The 19,868-nt window shown below is 48.8% G+C and overlaps 5 protein-coding genes across 5 annotated transcripts; 1 reads left to right on the top strand and 4 right to left on the bottom strand.

Annotated features, from left to right (window-relative positions):
• Positions 1 to 1,555: 1,555 nt before the first annotated feature.
• Positions 1,556 to 3,362, bottom strand: FVEG_11050 (hypothetical protein; the record flags this gene model as incomplete). Its single annotated transcript, XM_018900211.1, has 5 exons — positions 1,556 to 1,707; positions 1,768 to 2,980; positions 3,030 to 3,130; positions 3,185 to 3,211; positions 3,260 to 3,362. 5 exons carry the CDS (start codon positions 3,360 to 3,362, stop codon positions 1,556 to 1,558), a joined length of 1,596 nt encoding a protein of 531 aa, XP_018758456.1.
• A 2,841-nt stretch (positions 3,363 to 6,203) lies between these two features.
• Positions 6,204 to 7,067, bottom strand: FVEG_11049 (hypothetical protein; the record flags this gene model as incomplete). The annotated part of the gene is made up of 2 exons (XM_018900210.1): positions 6,204 to 6,301; positions 6,356 to 7,067. 2 exons carry the CDS (start codon positions 7,065 to 7,067, stop codon positions 6,204 to 6,206), a joined length of 810 nt encoding a protein of 269 aa, XP_018758455.1.
• Positions 7,068 to 7,232: 165 nt separating this feature from the next.
• On the top strand, positions 7,233 to 7,643 carry FVEG_16957 (hypothetical protein; the record flags this gene model as incomplete). Its single annotated transcript, XM_018906193.1, has 1 exon — positions 7,233 to 7,643. One exon carries the CDS (start codon positions 7,233 to 7,235, stop codon positions 7,641 to 7,643), a length of 411 nt encoding a protein of 136 aa, XP_018758454.1.
• Positions 7,644 to 13,529: 5,886 nt separating this feature from the next.
• Positions 13,530 to 15,349, bottom strand: FVEG_11048 (hypothetical protein). The gene is made up of 2 exons (XM_018900209.1): positions 14,150 to 15,349; positions 13,530 to 14,101 (listed from the first exon to the last, which is right to left on the bottom strand). The coding sequence occupies exons 1-2, from the start codon at positions 15,145 to 15,147 to the stop codon at positions 13,777 to 13,779; spliced, it is 1,323 nt and encodes a 440-aa protein (XP_018758453.1). The 5' UTR covers positions 15,148 to 15,349; the 3' UTR covers positions 13,530 to 13,776.
• A 506-nt stretch (positions 15,350 to 15,855) lies between these two features.
• FVEG_11047 (MFS transporter, SP family, general alpha glucoside:H+ symporter) lies at positions 15,856 to 17,689 on the bottom strand (the record flags this gene model as incomplete). Its single annotated transcript, XM_018900208.1, has 5 exons — positions 15,856 to 16,044; positions 16,095 to 16,492; positions 16,545 to 16,882; positions 16,937 to 17,415; positions 17,474 to 17,689. The coding sequence occupies 5 exons, from the start codon at positions 17,687 to 17,689 to the stop codon at positions 15,856 to 15,858; spliced, it is 1,620 nt and encodes a 539-aa protein (XP_018758452.1).
• Between the last annotated feature and the right edge of the window lie 2,179 nt (positions 17,690 to 19,868).

Raw genomic sequence — 19,868 nt, 5'->3', positions numbered from 1 at the left:
GCAACGGACATGATACTGAGAAGGGAAGGTGCAACGATCGATCTTCTCACTGGAGGATTGCACGGGTTGGGGTCCGTCTTGGCGCAGTGGATGTCTTGGGTCTGATTTGGGGGTTTCTCTCTCTCACTCAGACTCACTAGGTTCCCTCATGCACAGGCTAAGGCAGAGAGGTGGACCGTGGCGTTGGGAGGGAGGGCGAGCTAAACAACAAGCTTAAAATGTTTATCACGAGGTATGGGGGGAGGGTATGACGCGCTGGCTTATTCGCGCTCCCGCCTTCAATTGAGTGGCGAGCAATCGTTCAGCAATGTTACACACGAGTTCAGCTGTTTGAGCGTTACAGTTACTCCAAAAACTCGCCTCCAATATTGAGTCCTACGCCCAGCTTTTGCCGAGAAACCTGTCAAAATCCCAAACGCTTGGGGCCTCGGACGCCAAGAGATTCTGTATCATCTTGAAAGGGAAGGAGATAAAATGACATGAGGATGTTTTATTCCCAATCATCAGCTAAACTCGTCAAGGTTGGTGGCTGGGTCAGCCAATGGTGCTGAAATGCATTATCTCCATCCTCATTGAGATTGGCCGTGCAAATCCGGGGATGCGATCGGGCAAAGTGGGAATTTATTACGTTAAATATTGCCAGAGTCACTGGGGCTGTTGATGTTTACATTAGAGCGTGTTTTATTGGTTGGGCAAATGTTAGAGTCAGGATAAGCACTGCTAAAGACAGTCTCACTTCTCATCACCACGACTGCACGCATGCTTCACACTTAATGTCAACAAAGAGTCGCTCGAAAACAAAAGATCATTCCATTCTCCAACCGTCTCCCTTATCTCTTGGCCAACTCCAACCTGGTAAGATTACAACCGTAATCTCTCTCTCTCACAAGCCCAACCAACAAGACTTCGCTTCTCCTCAGCGCCAAGACAGCCGAGTAGTCTTGGCAGTGATAAAAAACCAAGAATCGAACAAAAGCCCAAATTGACTCCCCAAATGGGGAATGTCCCGTGGTAATCCCCAACACCGCAAACCAATAACATCATTTCTCAGCGATTCGTCCTTTCTTGGCCAACAGCTGGTCGGCCGCACGTAGACAAGCCACTCGCTGTAACACTAGCAAAAGGGCCCCAGGAATTCTGTCGCTATGACAAACAGAAATCCCAGACTTGGGAATAATCTACGTCAGAGTCTGGGGAAGCTTTGCGGGGAAACAAAGGCACAGCGACAGTGTTTGGGTGTGAGAGCGACACGGTAATAGGTAATATGGACAGAGAGGAGACAAGACTCGCGGTCGAAATAAGAAAGCGCCGTAGCGGATCAGAGACATGGGAGAGCCCTGCTGTCATCACTTAAAAAAATGCACGACTTCTTTTTACCTTTCGGAGACAACGTCTCCTTCTGGAACGGCAGTCAGAATCACACCACCCATTCACGGCGTAGCAGTTCAGTTTCACAGGGGGGCGGGACACAAATGGTTGCAGCCGATAAGCCCTCTCATTCGCTTTATCTAACACTGACTGCAAAAAAAAGAAAAACCCCGGCTCAGCGAGGAAGCTAAGGTATTCTTAGCTCATGCGCCTTCTCGTCATCCTCGAAGGGCGACTCGGCGCGATGTTCTTCCAGTACCGGTTTGCCTCGCATCTGCGCCCAGACCGTTTTGTACACTGGCTTAGCGAATAGCGCGTCCATGTCCTCGAGGGTGATGCCTGTGATTATATGCATGTCAGCCACACTGCAGAATACGTCTAGAAGGAATGAGTCTGCACCTTTTGTTTCGGGGACGAAGAACGTAGCCCATATCCCCATGCACACGAGGATCGAGCTGAAGAAAAAGTACGCGCCGTAGCCAAGATCAGAGATCATGTAGGGCGTTGAGCGCGCGATGATGAAGGAGCCGAGCCATGTGTCTGCTGTGGTTATGGCGACGCAGAGCATGCGGATGTCGAGCGGGAAGATCTCGGATGCGTACGTCCACGTGATGCCCTGCCACGTCGCACAGATGATGATGGCGTTGATGTAGACGCACACGATGGCGAGGTATCCCCAGCCGTCGCGGTTCACAACACCTGCTGCTGCTGCGGCTGCGGGGTCTGCTTCCATCACATACCCGCCGATATACCACATAGGAATACAGCCCAGTGCAGCGCCCCAGATGAGACCCTTGCGACGACCGACTTTTTCAACGACCCAGAAGGTGAAGAGGACCATGCCGAGGGTCTTGGAGATGCCGTAGAAGCCAGTGGAGAAGAGCTTAAGTGAAGTACCGGGGATACCAAGACTCTCAAAGATACGGGGTGCGTAGTAGGTGATGATGTTGACGCCTGTGAAACTCTGAAGAAACATGAGAGCCATGCCGATACCCATGCGGTTACGCACGCCCTTTTGGAAAAGCTTCTTGAACTGCTGCTTCTTGCTCATCTTGTTCGTACTGCGCTCCTCAACCTGCGCACGAATATCGCCCATTTCCCTCCTAACATACTCATGGTCCGCAGGAAGACCCCTAATCTGCGCGAGAATCTTCTCCGCTGCTTCAAAGTGATCACCACGCGCCAACCACCTCGGCGACTCAGGACACCAAAGCATACCGAGCGCAAGACCCAAGCCGGGGAGGAGCTGCACCGCCAGGGGCACAATCCACTGGGTCTTTGTGTCAACGTCGATGGTGCGGTCGGTAGCGTAGTTGATCCAAAAACCTAGCATGCCGCCGCCCTGCGAGGCGATTTCGAAGATACCCACGAGACGGCCTCTGATGGAAGGAGGAGCTGTTTCGCTGATGTATACGGGGACGGTGAGGGAGGAGGCTCCGAGGCCGAGACCGGCGACGGCTCTGCCGCCGTAGATCATGTTGAGGTTGCCGTTTGCGGCGGTCATGAGGGCGCCGCCGAGGAGGAAGACTAGGGCTGCGCCCATGATGGTCTTTCTACGACCCCATTTCTCGGCGATGGGGAAGGTGAACAGCGCACCGAAGAAACAGCCAGCCTGGATACGTTAAGCGTGTTTTGGTGAGAGTGAGAAGAGGGGAGGTTACCTGAAAGGTGGAGACGATGTTTCCCTGGATGGTGTCGCGTTGGGTCTTTTCGACGAGGTCTAGGCCAAAGTCCCTCATGAAAGAGGTCAATGCCATGGTACCTGCTCCACAGTTAGAATTGGGTGTATCATGTAGAATGAGTGAGTGGTACAAACCTCCAATAACAGAAGTATCATATCCGACTGCTCAAATCAGTACATCACCTTCATCGTCACAGCTTCATAACTCACTGGCGAGGGCGGACATGCTAGCCACCGTGGCAATCAGGTGGATTCGCCAGTTCCGCACCTCAGGCGGATCATTGGTGCCCGACGCATGAGTATTCCAGCCCATAGATTATCGAAATAAACAAAGGTTATAATAGTAAAGATATCAAGATAATGTCGAGATTTGTTTCTCAAAGACAAACGAAGCGAGTAAGATAAGTCTCTGTCTTCCCCTCTTCTGGACACGGGGGCACCACGGCCTTTTTATCTTTGTAATGACAATATCTTTCCTGTCTGGTGGCTGGCCCCCCGTTGGAAAAACAGCTCGGGGTCTATTTTGCTCCACGTTTTCCCCGTGGGGTAGGTATCATGGGTGCGAGTGTGGAGTTGCCAAGATTGGGATGAGGGGATGATCGAGGGTGTCGCTTTTCCGTGGTGATATTGCGTTTCCGTGCGTGTTTTTGTTCATATGGGTTTGCCGACGTTGCTATCATCTCACCATTTTCAATGACGTATGTGGAACGCCCTTGATGAACAAACTTAACATATGGCTTTTCACAAATATCAGATATCGACCCATTCGCGGTTCAGCTCTGATAATGTCTCTCTTTTCGATATCCGTTTTCCCCGCCAAGGTCCTCAAACATAAGGGTCTTATTGCCGACTCTTGGAGATCTACCAACCGGCCCGCCATTCAGAGTTTAGCTCCCGACACAAGCTTCAAGCATAAATTTAAGCGTTGCGGTCTCCACTCCAACACGATTGGTTCTCGGCGAACAGAACTATGCTCCGAGACGCACCTCTTCCCCGCCTGAATCAGTCGATTGCTTATGGCGAATACTACCCTGTGCTTTATCCTCTCACAGGGACTTTTACAAGCGTTTGCTTGGCGCCAGTGAAGGCCTTTGTAGATGAGTCTTTATGTGGACTGAGCTGCTTCGGCTGCTGATCTTGGCTGTTGCTTATCATGAGGGGTCTTGTTATCCCTAAACTGCAGCCTGGCCTTCGTGTTGTACAACTGGTTAGTTTCACGCACCGAGATGACCTATTGACTACACAGCCACGTTCTGGTTGCTCGCGTGAGAAGTCATGGCTCGGGATAAATCGGATCCTGTCGTCTGCATCTAGCATGACTGTAACATAGATCTGTAACCGAACCCAGAATCATCACGTAGTTGTTGTTACATCCCCGCACTCATGGCCCCATACCTAGAGTAAGCTTAAATCACTTGGCGCCAGTAAACAACCTGAAGAAGGTCAACAACCTGGTTGAGCCTGTGGAGATAACTTCGGAGGATCGGCGTTTAAAGGAATTACCCCACGGGGATATCGTCGAACCGACGTTGTTAGTGTCTGATAGCTTCATGTTACGGGCGTAACCAGGCCTATGTTGCGGAAATCAGTATCCGCCGTGAGTCATGCGTAGTCAATTGGGTTGGGTGTGCTGCATGGTTGCAGTACTTGTAGGTTGTAGGCAAACGCACTGATATGGTCCGCTCTTGACTTATGATAGAAACATCTTGTATGTTGAAATCTCGGCAATCTCTTACTCAGGTTCCTTTGTGTGTCTTGCTCTCTGGATAGACAATTCTTCGCAATGCCATATAAGGCTAGTTCTGGTGAAGGGATCTGCCATTGATCAGAACAGCTTCCGTACCAAAGCCTCGATAACAAGTTTGTTCTCTTGGATTCTTTCCCGGATGGATTTGACTGGGCTTTACCTTGCACAAAAGGCCCCTCGTTGGGAGCTCTTTCTTTGACGCTTCTACAGCTCAAAGCCTAGAAGAGCTTCCAGACTTTGCCCATGGTGACAGCCTAATGAATACTTGTATGAGGCCCTACTTCTTACTCCATCAAGTTTCATTGTTTGTCTTCGTCCTCTGTATTGTTCCTTCAAGAAAAGAAAACCATAAGTCAAGCTGGGCTGGTATCGTAGTCTGGGCGTGAGGCCTGACACCTCACGTCATGGCATTCTTGTATTCACTCGGCCGAAGAGAGTAGCTTGGCGGAAAGCTTTTCTCCTTGGTTACTTGACCCTTGTTGGCTCATATCCAATTGTCCAGAAATAATCACTAAGATTTCGCGAGGTAACGGATTAGGAGTGCAAATAAAGGATCGAACCCTTAGCGGTCACAGGCAATAGGACGAAGGGTAAAATTCTTCTTATCCTAGCGTACTAGGTCTAGCCTATTAGATCAACCATTTGAACTGTTTCAATTTCATCATGGGTGACCAGTTTTAACAGTATTTAATCTCTGTTTGATTTGGTCATGTCGCGCCTGATGGTGAAACAAGACCTTACGACCGACAAAACAGCCAAAGCGCCAGCACCTTTGTCTAGTTACACAACCCTTCCCGAGTGTCAGAGTATACAACTTATTTTTCTTACCTATTTGCGGCTTGGCATGTTTAGAACCACCGTGGCTAGTTCACAGAGACGTAGTAACAATATAACGGCGTGCGAAGATGGGGACATGTAGGCTGAGATCTGTGGCTAGCGAAAAGCATAAATGATGTCTATTCTTTTTGTCGTTTTTTTCAATATTTTCTCTGCAACGAGTAACCTATCAAAACAATTTCAAACAATCTATATATTATCCGAAGAAAGCGGCTACCCCTGGTTGCTTTCGGGCAATTTAGCGATCTCAGTGTGCCCCTTTTTAACAGCCTGGTCCCGCGCTGTAAGGCCTTCGAAGCCCTTCGCCTTAACCTCGGCCCTGTGTGCCAACAGCACCCGCACCACATCTTTATATCTAATCTCAGATGCCACTGACAAAGGAGCCTAGTGCAATATAGGGTCAGAGGCTTTCGTGTCTGCTCCCTTCTTGAGGAGTAGCTGGATGACATTAAGGTGTCTATTTACTGAAGCTATATATAGCGCCATTTTGAATCTGGTAGTAGTGGCTTTAATATTAGCTCTATACTTTAAAAGTAGCTTTACATTTACTAGTCTGTTTCTGGAAGTCGCCTAGTAGAGTGGCATGCATAACGTCTTATGGTCTATGGTCTTGAGATCTGTGCTGACCTTAAGGAGAAGCCGCAAGACGTCTTTGTTTATTACTGAAGCTGCTAAAGATAGCGGGGTGTGATTCATACTATCGGCTGCGTTAACGTCCGTACCTTTCAGGTGTAGTACCTGTGTAACGCTAGTGTGTCTGTTAGCAGCAGCCCAAGACAACGCAGTGCGCCTATATGGCTTATCTTTGACTTCTATCCCGGCACTATGATCCACAAGGCACTTAACAGCTTCTTCATGACCTTCACGTACTGCCCAGAGCAAGGGTGTATGTCCATCTGTATCGGCCAGTTCAACATCTGCTTGCTTATCAAGCAACTTGTCAATGGCCTCGACGTCGCCAGCCTGGGCAGGAAATGATAAGGCGGTTCGACCAGCATCGTCCTGAAAGTCCACGTGGGTAACGTCTTTGGGAACCAACGGGTTTGGATCATAGTCGACCGTTTTATAAGGGACTTCATCTAAAGGAGGAAGAGCCATCATAGACAGAGACTGTAACTCACCGGCAATATGATTCAGGACCAAGCGTCGCACTTGACCTGGTTCATATTGACCAGTTTCAAGCATCTTCTGTGCCTCTTTGGGGATTCGCTCGCAAAGTGGGCAGGCGAATTTATCCCGATGAAAATGCTTCTGTTTCCTGGCAGAATAGGCACCAAGAGGGCGTGGATCAGGAGCCTTTAGATATTCTGGGTGAGGCTGAAGGATATGGCTCCGCCATTGATGTTCGAACTCAAAGACTATCGGGCTTTCATGGCCGAAATCGCAGTACCATGAGCGTGTGTGGACTCTTTGCAACCACTCTTTTGAGTGCATTGATTCCATATGTTCTACCGACGTTTACGATGCACAAATGACTTGAGAGCTTTTGCGTACTCAGGGTAAAGGCAAGGATAGGGTTCGACGTGTTCGTTGATATGAGTGTCCAGAATTCCAGCATGTCATCGTCGGCTCGCCTCAGCACCAGTTCCTCGGGCCAGAATGGGCACCGAGCTCCATTTAGCCTGCGAAGGGTTGCGGGCCAGTTGGGCAGTTTTCAAGCACCGGGTAGAGTGCACAAGGCTACTCTTACAGCGTGGCGCTCAGGTCAATGCCAAGGATAAGATGATCGGGACCGCATTGTGCCATTCTGCTGGGGAGGGGCACTTAGATATTGTCAAGTTGCTTCCCGAGCATGGCGCAGACACAGAACTTACTTCCAGCCGTGGGGAAGCTCCTTTATCGTTAGCAGCTCAGCGTGGCCATGTAGATGTAGTGCGGTTACTGCTAGCTTATGGGGCCAATATTGATGGAAAGAACTTGGACGGCAAGACAGCACTAGATGTCGTCCAAAGAGATTACAACATGCGCATCACGTTTGACGAGGTCGTAGAGGTGCTCAAGTCTCACTAGGTGCGAACTTCTGTACTTTATAGAAGTCATTTTTGAAGGAAGCTGATTAAAAAGACCAAAAATAGAACCAAAAAAATAGATTTCATTTTCCGAATAACTCGGATTGAGTAGTGATCACAGGACCTGAATGACGAGCCTCAATTGTAACTAACAGATCTGGTCCAAAGATATTTACATTCACGGGCTTTCGTCATGATCGAAAATCCCTCACACGAAGCCCTGCTTTCTACTCACGCGTACTGATAAGCTACATAGAGAAAGAAGCGATTTATGGAAGTAGGGGAGCTGATATATAGGACCTGGCCAGAATGGGAGTAGCCCAGATCTGAATTGGCCGGGAGTTGTTGAAATCATGCTGGAGACTACTGGTATCGTTGGTAAGGCTGGCTTCGACTCTTATCTCCTTGCTGCTCATGCAGCCTCGACTAATAAGCACATAGATTCATATCCGTCAGTTGTAAGTCAATATCAAGCAGTCATTGCCCCATGACGTGAAAAAGACGAAGTTAACCGACGACTGAGGCGCGTGATGTAATCATCAGATGCCAGATCTGTCAATTCAAAATAATACTGTACTGAACTAGAACTGAACTTACGAACCTGGCTTGCTATTTCGCATAAGATTTTGCGTAGTGGTTGTATGGAAAGTCAATAACATGACGGATGCGCTCATTGGCTTCCGGGCCTGGTCTATAGACTATCACGCGGACGATAAGTCATAGCCCAGGACCTGGACAGCAATATCCCGGAGTTTAATACCGCCAGAGATAGTACCGTGAATTAGAATTTCGGACCAGGTGATACAGTTGGCTGTGGAGTAGACTACACCGAAAGTGGGTTGTTCTCTATTCTCAATGGACAGGTCGTTGGTATGTCAGGATTTCCCTATGTTGCCTCCTATGACTAATTTAGATAACAGCTACTCCGATGAGAGGATAATTCATGAAAAGCTGTACCCTGACGTCAGCCACGAATATAGTTCCTGCAAAGTCCAGATGATCTTCGGCAATGCCAAGTGCTTATGGCAGAGATCAAGAGCAGAGCTCGCTTGGGCTCTCACGGAAGACCGTTGGTGCTGATCTTCGTGAAATGATGGAAGCGTTTCCATCCACATATGCAACGAGTTTGTTTTGTCAGTGTGGAAAGAGATTGCTATTTCAACCCTTCAGGTGGAGGACGGCCTTGTATAAGCTTTTGGGCAGTCCTTCTGCGACAATATGATCATTATCTTTCCTCAACATCTTACGCTACTTCCATGGTCGCCATAGTTTAATAACTCAAATTCCGCCTGTGTCTTGTTTGCTCAAAATAACTTCTGGAAATGAACGCGTCAAGCTGATGTGACGCAAAAACGGCCACGCTTCCAATCACACGTAATACAGAACCGTGCGGGTCGCGTCCTCGGTAATTTGGGATGATTCCCTATGGTCTCTCACTTCATGGAAAATAAGGAAGCCCGACGAGGGAATAGTACTCGAGACAATCATAAGTTGGTTTGCAATGCCTTGGAAGACTGCGCCGCAATCGTCAACCCACAGGCATTCTTGTCAATCACGATAAATTGACAGCAAGAAACGTAGACTGGCCAAACAGGCGTCATATCGTTGTTTTTGTACATCTTAAATTAAACTCCAATACAATATTATCCCCTAAACAAAGCCCGACAAATACTGGTATTAATTTCCTCTTGTGGCCGACAAATGCTGTGACGATAACAGCTTGACATGCCGTTCACCTTACCATGCGAAAGCTCCTGCAATTCTCTCACTTTAGACCTGAGTAACGCTTGTTCTCCGTAGGACTCCTCTACCTTGTGCTGCTGGCACAGATGCAAAAGCATGACCTGTTCCTTGAGATGATAAATGTTATCAGAAAACACAACCGCGGACTTCGTGGTTCTGGCCACCTGCACTGCGGCCCCCTCGATTTGAGCTAGTCCGTGCAGTATTTTGTGAAGATGATGCTCTATGAAGAACAACCATTTCCTGGTTTCAACTGTCTCATTGATTTGTCCTGTAGCGTCCTGGATCTCTTGGCTTATGTCCTCTGTATCTGACCTCACAGACTCTGTATCTGATAATTCAGACTCTGTCGCTGATCGCGTTGACGATTCATGGCGCGATGAGTTACAGTCCTGTGTGCAATCAGCTACATTGAACTTAGAAGCAGTAGTTGAGAACCTACAGAACTTAGGTCGATCTCGTGAGATATGTCTATCATATCCCCGTTATCCATCAGAGGATCATTTGCGAAAGGAAGGACTGCATTGGTCTCCGATGTGGGAAAGTGTAGATCAATGGCCTGCTGAATTCTTGATGATAAAGCGTCGGCGCTGCTCTGAGGAGATAATTGCAAGTGTGAAATAGGAGATATTGGGTTTGTTGGAGCGGTAGGCTTTGCTAGGGGCTTTAGTCGCGGGTAGGAGGGATATTGGAGGATTTCCTCTGCTTTTCTTTTCCTACTTGCGCTGCCTGACATCGGAGTATGAAGATACCCGGTCGCAGTATTGGACAAAAGCGGTGTTGACATATTTTAAAGTAGGAAGGATAGTTAGCTGGCGGTCCTTAAACTTGGTTTTTCCGAGTAAGGTTGATGTTATTTATAAGAGGTGTCAATGCCTTCTTCTATTATGAGTTGCATGAACTGGTCCGAGAGCTAGTCATCTGGAGACGGGCACACATTTCACAAGTGGCGAACCAAAACCAATCATACTGGTAAGACTGAGTACAGTGACAGATCGGCGCTCTGAGACATAGCAGCTAGTACAACTTGGGAGCCGTGTCTTAGCCACTAAAACGGAAATAACTGGTATGGCGACATTTTTCGACCTGCCAGGCCTGCATCTAGGCTTGGGCGAAGCAGCTGAGCAGTCCCCTACATGAATCTAAAACCTCATGAACCTTGGAGGGTTGTGCAACAACTGTAAGCGTAGGTAGCCTATACCTACGGAGGATTTAGTATTCAGGACATGCAGTCCTGGAGTAGTATATAATAGCGCACTGGCTGTTGAACCCCAATTGAACTTTTACTTTATTAAACTTCAGCTTCTATATCTCGTTCCTGTCCGGGTTGCCATAGTCTGGAACGCAGAGTATTCTGAGCTATATATAAACAAGTATGAGCATCACTGCAACCCTACCATCTTACAGTTATGCAAGGAATTTGATATAAGGGCAGTTGAGCTTAGCTAGCCGTATCCCGATATTTGTGGCGAAAGTGTATTCTAAGACACGGCTCGGTCATGCCGCCAAAACGATACTATGTCACCGGCCCGTGTCCCAGCTCGGGGACTGGACCCTTTCGGGCCCGAGCCCAGCCACTATCCAATCTCGATTTAGCGGGCGTTTCTTCTTGGCAAATTTGCTTCTCTTTTATAGGTTCATCGTCTTGTTGTGTTCATGCCGGCAGTAGACACATGGGAAACAACGTGGCCTCTGTCTTGCAGGCCCTAGCGATTTTTAGGTGACATCTCGCTTGTTTTAACCACTTGCGGAAAGTGGGACTTACACTAGCGCCCCCTGGTAGCTTGCTGATAGCTTTCTTATCTCTTGGATACTGGAGTTTGCCGGTATCAGATCTTTGTCTGGTCAACATGCGATAGGATTCCCAGCCATCTGTAGCTAGTAATCAGCAGACCCACCCCGATCGCAAACTATTGAGCAAATATCGGAGTATTATGTGTAAAACCATGCATAAGATTAAGTGCCAACATGGCAAGACCCTTGTGTGTCAGATTTTAGAAGGTTGTGAAATTCTCCGTAGAGAGACTCACTCATAGTAATAAGCGAAGGGCACGACACGAACCCGGGAATATCACCTACACCATCGCTAAGGGTGGCCAATGATCAGCGGCCTGGCCCGCGGAGACCCTTGCGCTTTCAGAAGAGATTGCCAGACCCTTTCGATTTGAAACTCCGATACCAAGATCATCGATAAACAATCGCCGAAGCATCGACCCCATTTACATTGCCACTAGTAAATAATCATCATTTCAGCAAGACCATAGCCTCTATATTGATTTATCAAAGCTGTCACTTCATGGAAGGACATATTAAGGCATAAATGTGCTTCCAGTCAAGCTTGGCTTACTATGAGCATTCTGAACCATAACTCTGGGGTATCATGCTTAGCTTTGCATTAAATATTGACTATTCGTGGTTCCCGTGTCTCGCCCTCATGGGAAGCATTTTAGTAGACCTTAGGGTTCTGCTGAAAGTCGCCAAGGGACCAGTATAGAGCTGAACCCGAAAATGGCCCCGCTGGAAACGGTAGGATAAGCTAAATAAGCCCAAGGGAGAAAGGAGGCGTTCTTACCTGGTCAAGAATCCAGTAAATCTTGGCAAGCTTCCCTGAGACCTTTTGCTACTAAGGATAGGGGTCCTAAGCCTCCTTGCCTCCCCGTTACCGGGTTATGGTCTATGTGGCTTTCCGACCGTTATTCCCACTTTGTGACACGTCAATGGTCTTGGAAAAGCTCCTTGCACGCTATTGATTTCCTGGGTCCGTTGCAGATGAGATTTTCTGGTAGCCTTGCCGCTTTAAACAAGTAGATTATGTCTGCCTAGTACGAAGCGCCGAGGCGGACAGATTGCTAGAAACCAGAAAGTTTATCTTGCAACCCGGCAAGAGAAATTTGGCTAAAAGATTCTCTCAATCAGCTTTGTTCTTGCAAATCTTTACATCGGCCCCCGTTGCCCTTCTGAGACTTCAAGCTTTTCGCCCTGCATGTAAGGAATATTGACAAGAAGCCATCGCTACGATGGGCCAGAAAACTTGGTTTTTGATACAATCCATCGGTATGATCGTAGGTTCAGCGATCTCAGGGACACGTGTATGAACGTAGAGATCGCTTTGGCGTTCTCTCTATGCGTGAAAGAAGCTTGCTCAGTCGATGAAAGCCTAGGTACATTGATTCTCTTCAATTGAGAAAATATGGTTAACGTCAATAGCCACTTCAAGCATAACCAATGCTTATTATCATTCTCCTGTTCACGACAAAACGAGTCTCCTCACTAATATCACCATTATCCTTACTGTCTGGTCCTTATCTTTGTCTCTGTGTTATTGTTCTAATTAAGACTAAATTTGATGTGAAGATTGCTTCAGTCTTCCTACCCTCAGCTTCTATAGCCATCGGCGGAGCTGTCAGGCACGGAGAGGGCCGCGGCATACAGACAATGCAGTACGACAGCATTTCCAAGTTTCTGGCTCCTAAATGCCATATACTTTACCCAAGCGTCTTTACTAAGGCATCTATTCTTTTCTCTTACCTTCACGTCTTTCCCAGTATCGCGCCTAGTCTTATATGCGGAACAGCTCTCGATACGCTACTCTCACGCTTCTTCCTATCTTTGGGAAGCTCTTTGGTGGCTGCAAGCCCAATTCCATGATCGAGCGAGCAATTTACCAAAAATCATGGCGACGCAGTTTACAGCGCCTGATTAACCAGAGCTCTTTGCTAACTCTGAACAGAGCCTGAGACTTCATTGCCGCTCATAACACAGTTCCTTTTAGAGAAAAGTCTTCAATCGACATAACGCCCTCCTGGGCTACTCTTGCATATGGTTTCTTGCGTCTGGGAATCTCCAGCGATGTTACTACGGTTGGAAAAAACGGTGCATTCTATGCCAATGTTGAGAGAAGCGGCCATTGCCCTGAATTTGACGTCAACGTCAGGTAGATTACCGGAACTAAATAAGTCTTTGCATCCCTTTCCAAAACATGAACTTATGTTATCGGCTCGCGACTCTTTCATGGGCTTATATGCTTCATATTACATGAGAAAAGACTAGTAGGGGTAGACAATCAGAAGTGCAGGTGTTCATGCAAGCAATGCTGTTGCCATTATGGTCCAAAGGTCAGGAGCACAAGAGGCTATTCCTTGGTCAGAGGAAATCGATAATTTTAATGTCCAGGTCAGGAGATTTAATATTTACACGACTCAAATCGCCTGGTGGTCTCCGTAGTGACACACGCATCATCGACACGTTTATATCGGCCGAGCAGTTAATGCGACAGAGGGTTGACTTTAGTTATTAGCTCAGATTGGAGGACTAAGTTGTTCACATGTGAAATGTACAACGCTTCTTGATCTTCAACGATTTTTCGACAATACATCCGACCATACCCGCTCTCAAATCGTGTTTCGAAGTCCTCTCTCAAGAACAACACCAGCGACACCAACCCCCAACACTCCAAGCGTCCAGCCGTTCTTCAACTCCTCCAGCTTGGGCCAGAAGCTGTTCTTCTGCTGGCGGTACTCTTCAAACTCCTGTGCCTTTATAGCATCGTTCTTGGAATATCGCTCAGCTTGACTCTCTTCATTCTCTCTATCACCCCCGATGTAACGCAGGAATAGGTAGTTGGCGATTGGGCCGACAGCAGCGATGGGGTGGAGAATGCCGGCGCCAAGGAGAAGAATGGGGAACGAGGCGTGGATTAGGGTGTCGCCAAGATAACTTGATTCGTTAATTTCAGTCTGTTGAGTCGTTAAGACAAGAACTTACTTGGGGTGTCGAACAATGCTCCAGACGCCTTCCCTGTTGATACCTTGAGCGGTGTCATCCTTCTTGAAGGACTCGAGCTGAGCATCGGCCAAGGTCTCAAGAGCGAAACCGGTGGTGAACAAGAAGACGGCTAGAGAATGGAAGACAAATCCGTTAGAAGTAAAAGGCGAAGCGACGGCACTCTCGGCCACATCTCGGAAAGGAATTGTGAATGGAAGCGAAATGATAGTCTGCGCAACAGCCTCGGGCAAGAAAGTGGTAAAGAGCGCTTTGTTCCAGAACCCAGGATCCTTCTTCTTAGCGTCATACCGAGGATCATCCTTGCCACGCTTCAAGCTTCGCGACACAACGCGTGAAGTGAGTCTCACTCCCCAAGCCGTAACACCAGCGAGAAGAAGTTTCTGCGAATAGCCGAGACTGTTCCACGCATCAAGAGGCGCAACGTTGTCGTAAACATACTTGGAGCCAATAGCGCTCCACCAAGCATTCAGCGTCATTCCAGAAGCCCAGAGAACATCCTTCCCCTCAATTCTATCCGCATACCGCGAAAGTCCATACGCTACCGTGGAAAGTCCAGCGTGTAGACTAAAAGACGGCAGGACTGCGGAGTGCAGTAGTCCCAGCACGCTAGTGCCTAGACCTTGATACGCGGTGCGGTTGAAATGCGAGCCGTAGACATCTTGTTCGGCGCCAGATGTCCCGAAACTAGCCCGAGGCAGAGACGGAGAGTGCCCGGCAAACTTACTGCCATAGATATCCTGCTCGGCGCCAGATCCAGCGAACGAAGGTCTGGGGAGAGAGGGGTCGGCGAATTTACTGCCGTAGACGTCTTGTTCGGCCCCGGACCCGGTGAATGCCCCGTGGGGAAGAGAGGGCGTGTGACCGGCTAGTTTGTCGGCGTAAATGTCTTGCTCGGCACCGGAGCCGGTGAATGTGCCTCTTGGGAGGGAGGGAGAATGATTGGCGAGTTTACCGCCGTAGATATCTTGCTCTGCCATGATAGGAGGTGTGTGAAGATTGATGAGAATTGGTGACGGGGGAATGGTTGGAGATCATGATATACTGGTAAAGGTGGAGATGCGAGCGTCGTAAATATTGCGTCATGGGTTATATCATCATTGCATCGTCAGCACGTTCTATGAAGTAATGACCAAGGGAATTCTCGATGTTTCACATATTACAGTAACCAATATGTTTCTGCTGTTTTCTTCGATGCTTGGTTTTACCTTTCGGTGTCAAGCTGAAGGAGAGTCAGCTCCACTGGTTTGGGGCTTTGATGTTTGTCGGAGGTACATATTCCGACAGGCGAGAAATGGGGTCCAAAAACAAATCCGATCGATTTGCCACTAGTCCAACGGCCCATCTTGTACCGCAATTGCCTCCAAAGTCGTTATGACCGCGTCAAGACCAATATGGTGACGCGACATGCGGGTCACGTGTCGTACTGCATGATTGGTTCAATATTTACGGTACAACAATCACAGACACCGTGAGCATTTTATGATAATCATGATTAAATATTCCTTGAGGTCTGTAGGCAACAAGACAACTCAAATTGTCTAACTACCGTATGACTACATAGGTCGATATGTGATTTACAAAACCACGTAGATAATCCAGCCGCTTAAATGAACAGAGTAACACGAGGTATCCAGCTGATCTTCCCCAGAAAAGTCATGCTGCTTCCCTCTTGAGAGTAGCAACATCTACTCGTCGTCGTGAACATCGATGACGGTCTTCTTCCACTTGCGGGCTTGAACTTTGCGCTTGAAGAGAATGTCGATCTCTCGGTAAGATCGGTTCTTCATCTCAGGAAGCCAGATGTATGCCATGACCAGACAGACGAAGCCGGTACCAGCCCAGACATAACCGCACTTGCCACCCAAGTTGGCGCCCTGTACTCTGTTAGTGGCTGATCTGAGAAGTCCAGAGATGGTGAACTTACGGTAGGGTTAAGCATCCATGAGGAGAGGAAGATACAGGGGATGTTGACGAGGTAGTAGCAACCACGGCCGACACCAGTGGTGAGAGGTCGAAGACGAATGGCCGAGGTCTCTCCGATGATGACCCAAGAGGCGGGAGCGGGTCCAAGGGTGAAGAGGACGGAGACAATGAGACCGAGGGCGGCCTGGGTGTTGGAGTTGACAGTGGACTTGACATCGCCGACAGTGGCGGCGATACCGAGAGCGACTAGAAGAACAGTGTTTCCAAGAGAACCCCACAGGTAGATGGATCGTCGACCGAAGTAACTGGTAAGAATCCAAGAAAGCATGACAAAGACGGTCTGGAGAGCGGAGGTGATGAGACCCATAGCGAAAGCGGTCTTGTTAGGCATACCGGCCTCTGTAAACAAGTCAGCACAGTTCATCAGATCTCACATGAAGATTTCACTTACGCTCGAAGAAGTAGACAGCCTGGTTAGCGATCAGGTTACCAGTCAGGTTCTGAGCGGCGTAGACGCAGCAAACAATGGCAGTACGGTAAGCATCAGTGCCCTGGAACAGCTCAATGAAGCTGGGCTCCTTGACGGTCTTCTCGAGATCAATGGTACGTCTCATCATGGCAATAGCCTCCTGAGCGTTGTCGACGTGGGTAGAACGTCCGAGACGTCGAACGGCCTTGGCAGCCTCTTCGAGACGACCCTTTCGGACGAGCCACCAGGGAGACTCGGGGGAGAGGAAGATGAGAATGGCGAGGGGAGTGGGGAACATCCACTGAAGAGCAATAGGCACACTGGGATTTCGTTAGCGAATCGAGAGATTGGTGACGGGAATTGAGGAAACATACCGGAAAGCAGCCTGCTCGTGGAGATCATTGTAGCGATAAGCAACAGCACCGACGATAATCGCGCCAATGGCCCAGAACATCTGAAGCATCTGCGTAGCAGGCGCACGAAGCTGAAGCGGCACGATCTCAGAGCAGTAGGCGGGAGAGTTGGCGATGAAGATACCCCAGGGGACACCCTCGAGCAGCTGAGCGACGAGCATGACGGGCAGAGAGTCGGCAAAGTAGAAGATGAAGATGAAGGCGTTGAGGAGCATGAGACCGCTGATGGTAGCCCATCGGTATCCGATACGGCTGGTGATGGGACCGGCAATGGTGACACCGATGATGGCGCCGATGGGGCCACCGACTTGGAGGGCGGATTGCCACTTTGTCTCGATGACATATTTGCCCTTGGTGTCACTCCAGATACCGTATCTGTCGGCGAAAGCGGGGAGAGCGATAAAGTTGCCGATGAGGAAAACACAGTAAGCCTCCATGATCTACAGCCAATCAAATTAGCCACAATTCGGGAAGCACAGAGTTTTGGGGGCGGCTTACAATTGTGCAGGACATGTTGAAGGCCCAGAGAGAAGCAGCGGGATAAGCTCTAACGGCCTCGAGAACGGTCATGTTATGCTCCGCGTTCTCGGCGTCGATGGCGCCCTGCATGTCAGCGGCCATCTCTTTCTTTGCCTCGACATCGTAGGCATGGTCAATGTGGGCGCCGTCGCCCTTGACCTCTGAGATGCCCTTGTTATCGTCGTTGGTGCTCATGTTGACTTTTTCACAGGATATCAACAATGATTAAGGATGAGTCGAGAAGAGGAGAGTAAATGCAACGGTGCCGAGCGTTGACACTTTATAAGAAAAAATTGAAAGTTCGCGTTGGGAACATGCCGATCGAATGGATCCCCTGTCCTAGACCTAGCAGAGTAGAGTAGCATTCTCAAAAAGTACCTGTAAGCTAAGAGTAACCGGCAAAAAGAGGGCTTTTCAGACGATGATACGTAGCGTGCATTCTTGGTGCTGGGGTAATTGGATTTAGGCATCTGGGGTTAGACGCACGAATGGCGATGGAGATTGGAGACCGGAGACCAATAGACGACAAGTTCCCCGCGAGAACCCCGCAGAGTTGACCCCGGATCAAGACACCACTACGGCGCGACTCCGGCGGGAACGTGAGCTTCGGGGTTCATTGCCAGGATTGGGGAGCAGGGTTGCATGCATCGGGCTTAATTTCCCCGTTTTACTCCAACATCTCCACGCTTTACTCACGAGGTTCGTGGTATTTACTGCCGAGCCGAGGTGGTCCTCCCAAGAGAACATACCGAGCCGGGAGTCTATGTGCCGGTAGCCCAGACTAACTAACCCTTACGAGCAAAAGAGAACAAAAGAAGGAAGAAAAAGAAGGTTGTTACGTCTGGGGAAAGGCGGGTCACAATTCTCCAGTGTATACGGTTATTCCTCACTCCCACTGGAGAAAAGCTGGGGAATTCAACATGCGAGCGAATCATCAAAGCCCCGGTTAAAACGCACCACAAAAATCAAGAGGAGCGAGAAATTGGAGGGGAGGGCTGCGATCCCTGCCCCATGCTACCCCATCTCCGTCCCCTGCGAATCTCACGTGGGCCATACGAAAAGTCCAGAACCCAGAACCTGTAACAAGGCGCTCTCACAGGCGCGCCAATTGATGCTTGACGCGCTGGTGCTAGCGTGGAGTTATTGCACCTATCGGGTTGTGATCCACGGTGGAGGCCTGGAGCGGCATTCCTTGCCGTTGATCCTTCGAGAAGCATTGGAAGAGAGGGAAAGAAAACCGGGAGCATTTAGGCCGAGTGACAGAAAGACTTGGGCAGACCTAGCTATAGTTTCGTCCATCTGAGTCGTGATATTTTTGACACCTTGGTTTATTGTTAGAGGTTTTCTTGCGCCTGGGGATAATCAGGCAAATGCAGGGTAGGTTTTGCGCCTTTATTTCCAGACGGCACTTTCTGATTTGCGCGTGTAGAATGTTCTTTTAAAGTAGTCATTTAGAGTTAATGTTATGGTTTAATTCTTATAGGAGCGTTAAGTGATAGTCCCAACGGTCCGGGTAAAGTATCCTGGCTTCTGTCACTAGCTGAGTCTGCTGAGATGCACAATAAAGGCTGAAACCAGCTGGTAATGGGTGCTTGGTGAGCCTGGAAGGGTTGCCCCAGACTTGCATCCGTCAAATTCGGATACCACGTGGTTTGTGTTGCATTAGTTGACATCTCCTCTTTAAGCTGTCATCTGGAGTCGTATCTGGGGTCTAGGTTAGGTTGCGTTGAAGATGGACTGGTGCTGGCAGCTGCAATGAAACATCGCAGGAATGTTGCCGATTGATGCAAGACGATCACTATGGAAAAGAAACTGCGTTAATAAAAAATCCAGCAAACATATCTGGACTTGACCTTTGCGTTGTGACACAACATGCAATGTAGCAAATTAGAATCCGCTATTGTACCTAGGTTGTGATACCTAATCACATTTGTTTTCGATAAATCTAGACGCCGATCTATGCAAGCCACCAGGCAAAAGCGTCGCCGTCCTACGGAGCTATAGCACAGGGTAAGTTGCCTTGCACAAGCGATATGCACATTGAATCGTGTACTCGTCAGAACGCGTCGCTATTGGTTCGCCTACCAATCTGGCGCAACATGGAGAAATTCCACTCCAAGCCAAGGAGTCTGCAGGTCCAGGTGGGCAGAGATGGATGATTGCCTCGATCCGTACTTAAGTTCTGTGGCAGCTGCCAGGCTCCCAAGATGGGTGCATGTAATGATGAGCTGTTGCTGTCTCCTTTCTCGAAACCTTGTTTCCGTTCATTAAGTTCCCACTCACAGAGAGGCGGGGACGTAGTTGGATGGTGACATTGAGGCTATCTTTAATGGTAAGTAGCTTCTGTCCCGACATGATGGGTCGTCCTTTCAAT

The sequence above is a fragment of the Fusarium verticillioides genome, chromosome 9 (genome assembly GCF_000149555.1).
Source record: "Fusarium verticillioides 7600 chromosome 9, whole genome shotgun sequence".
NCBI classification, from domain to species: Eukaryota; Fungi; Ascomycota; class Sordariomycetes; order Hypocreales; family Nectriaceae; genus Fusarium; species Fusarium verticillioides.
Note: the sequence above shows the minus strand (reverse complement) of the source record. Positions and strands in the feature narration are given on the sequence as shown.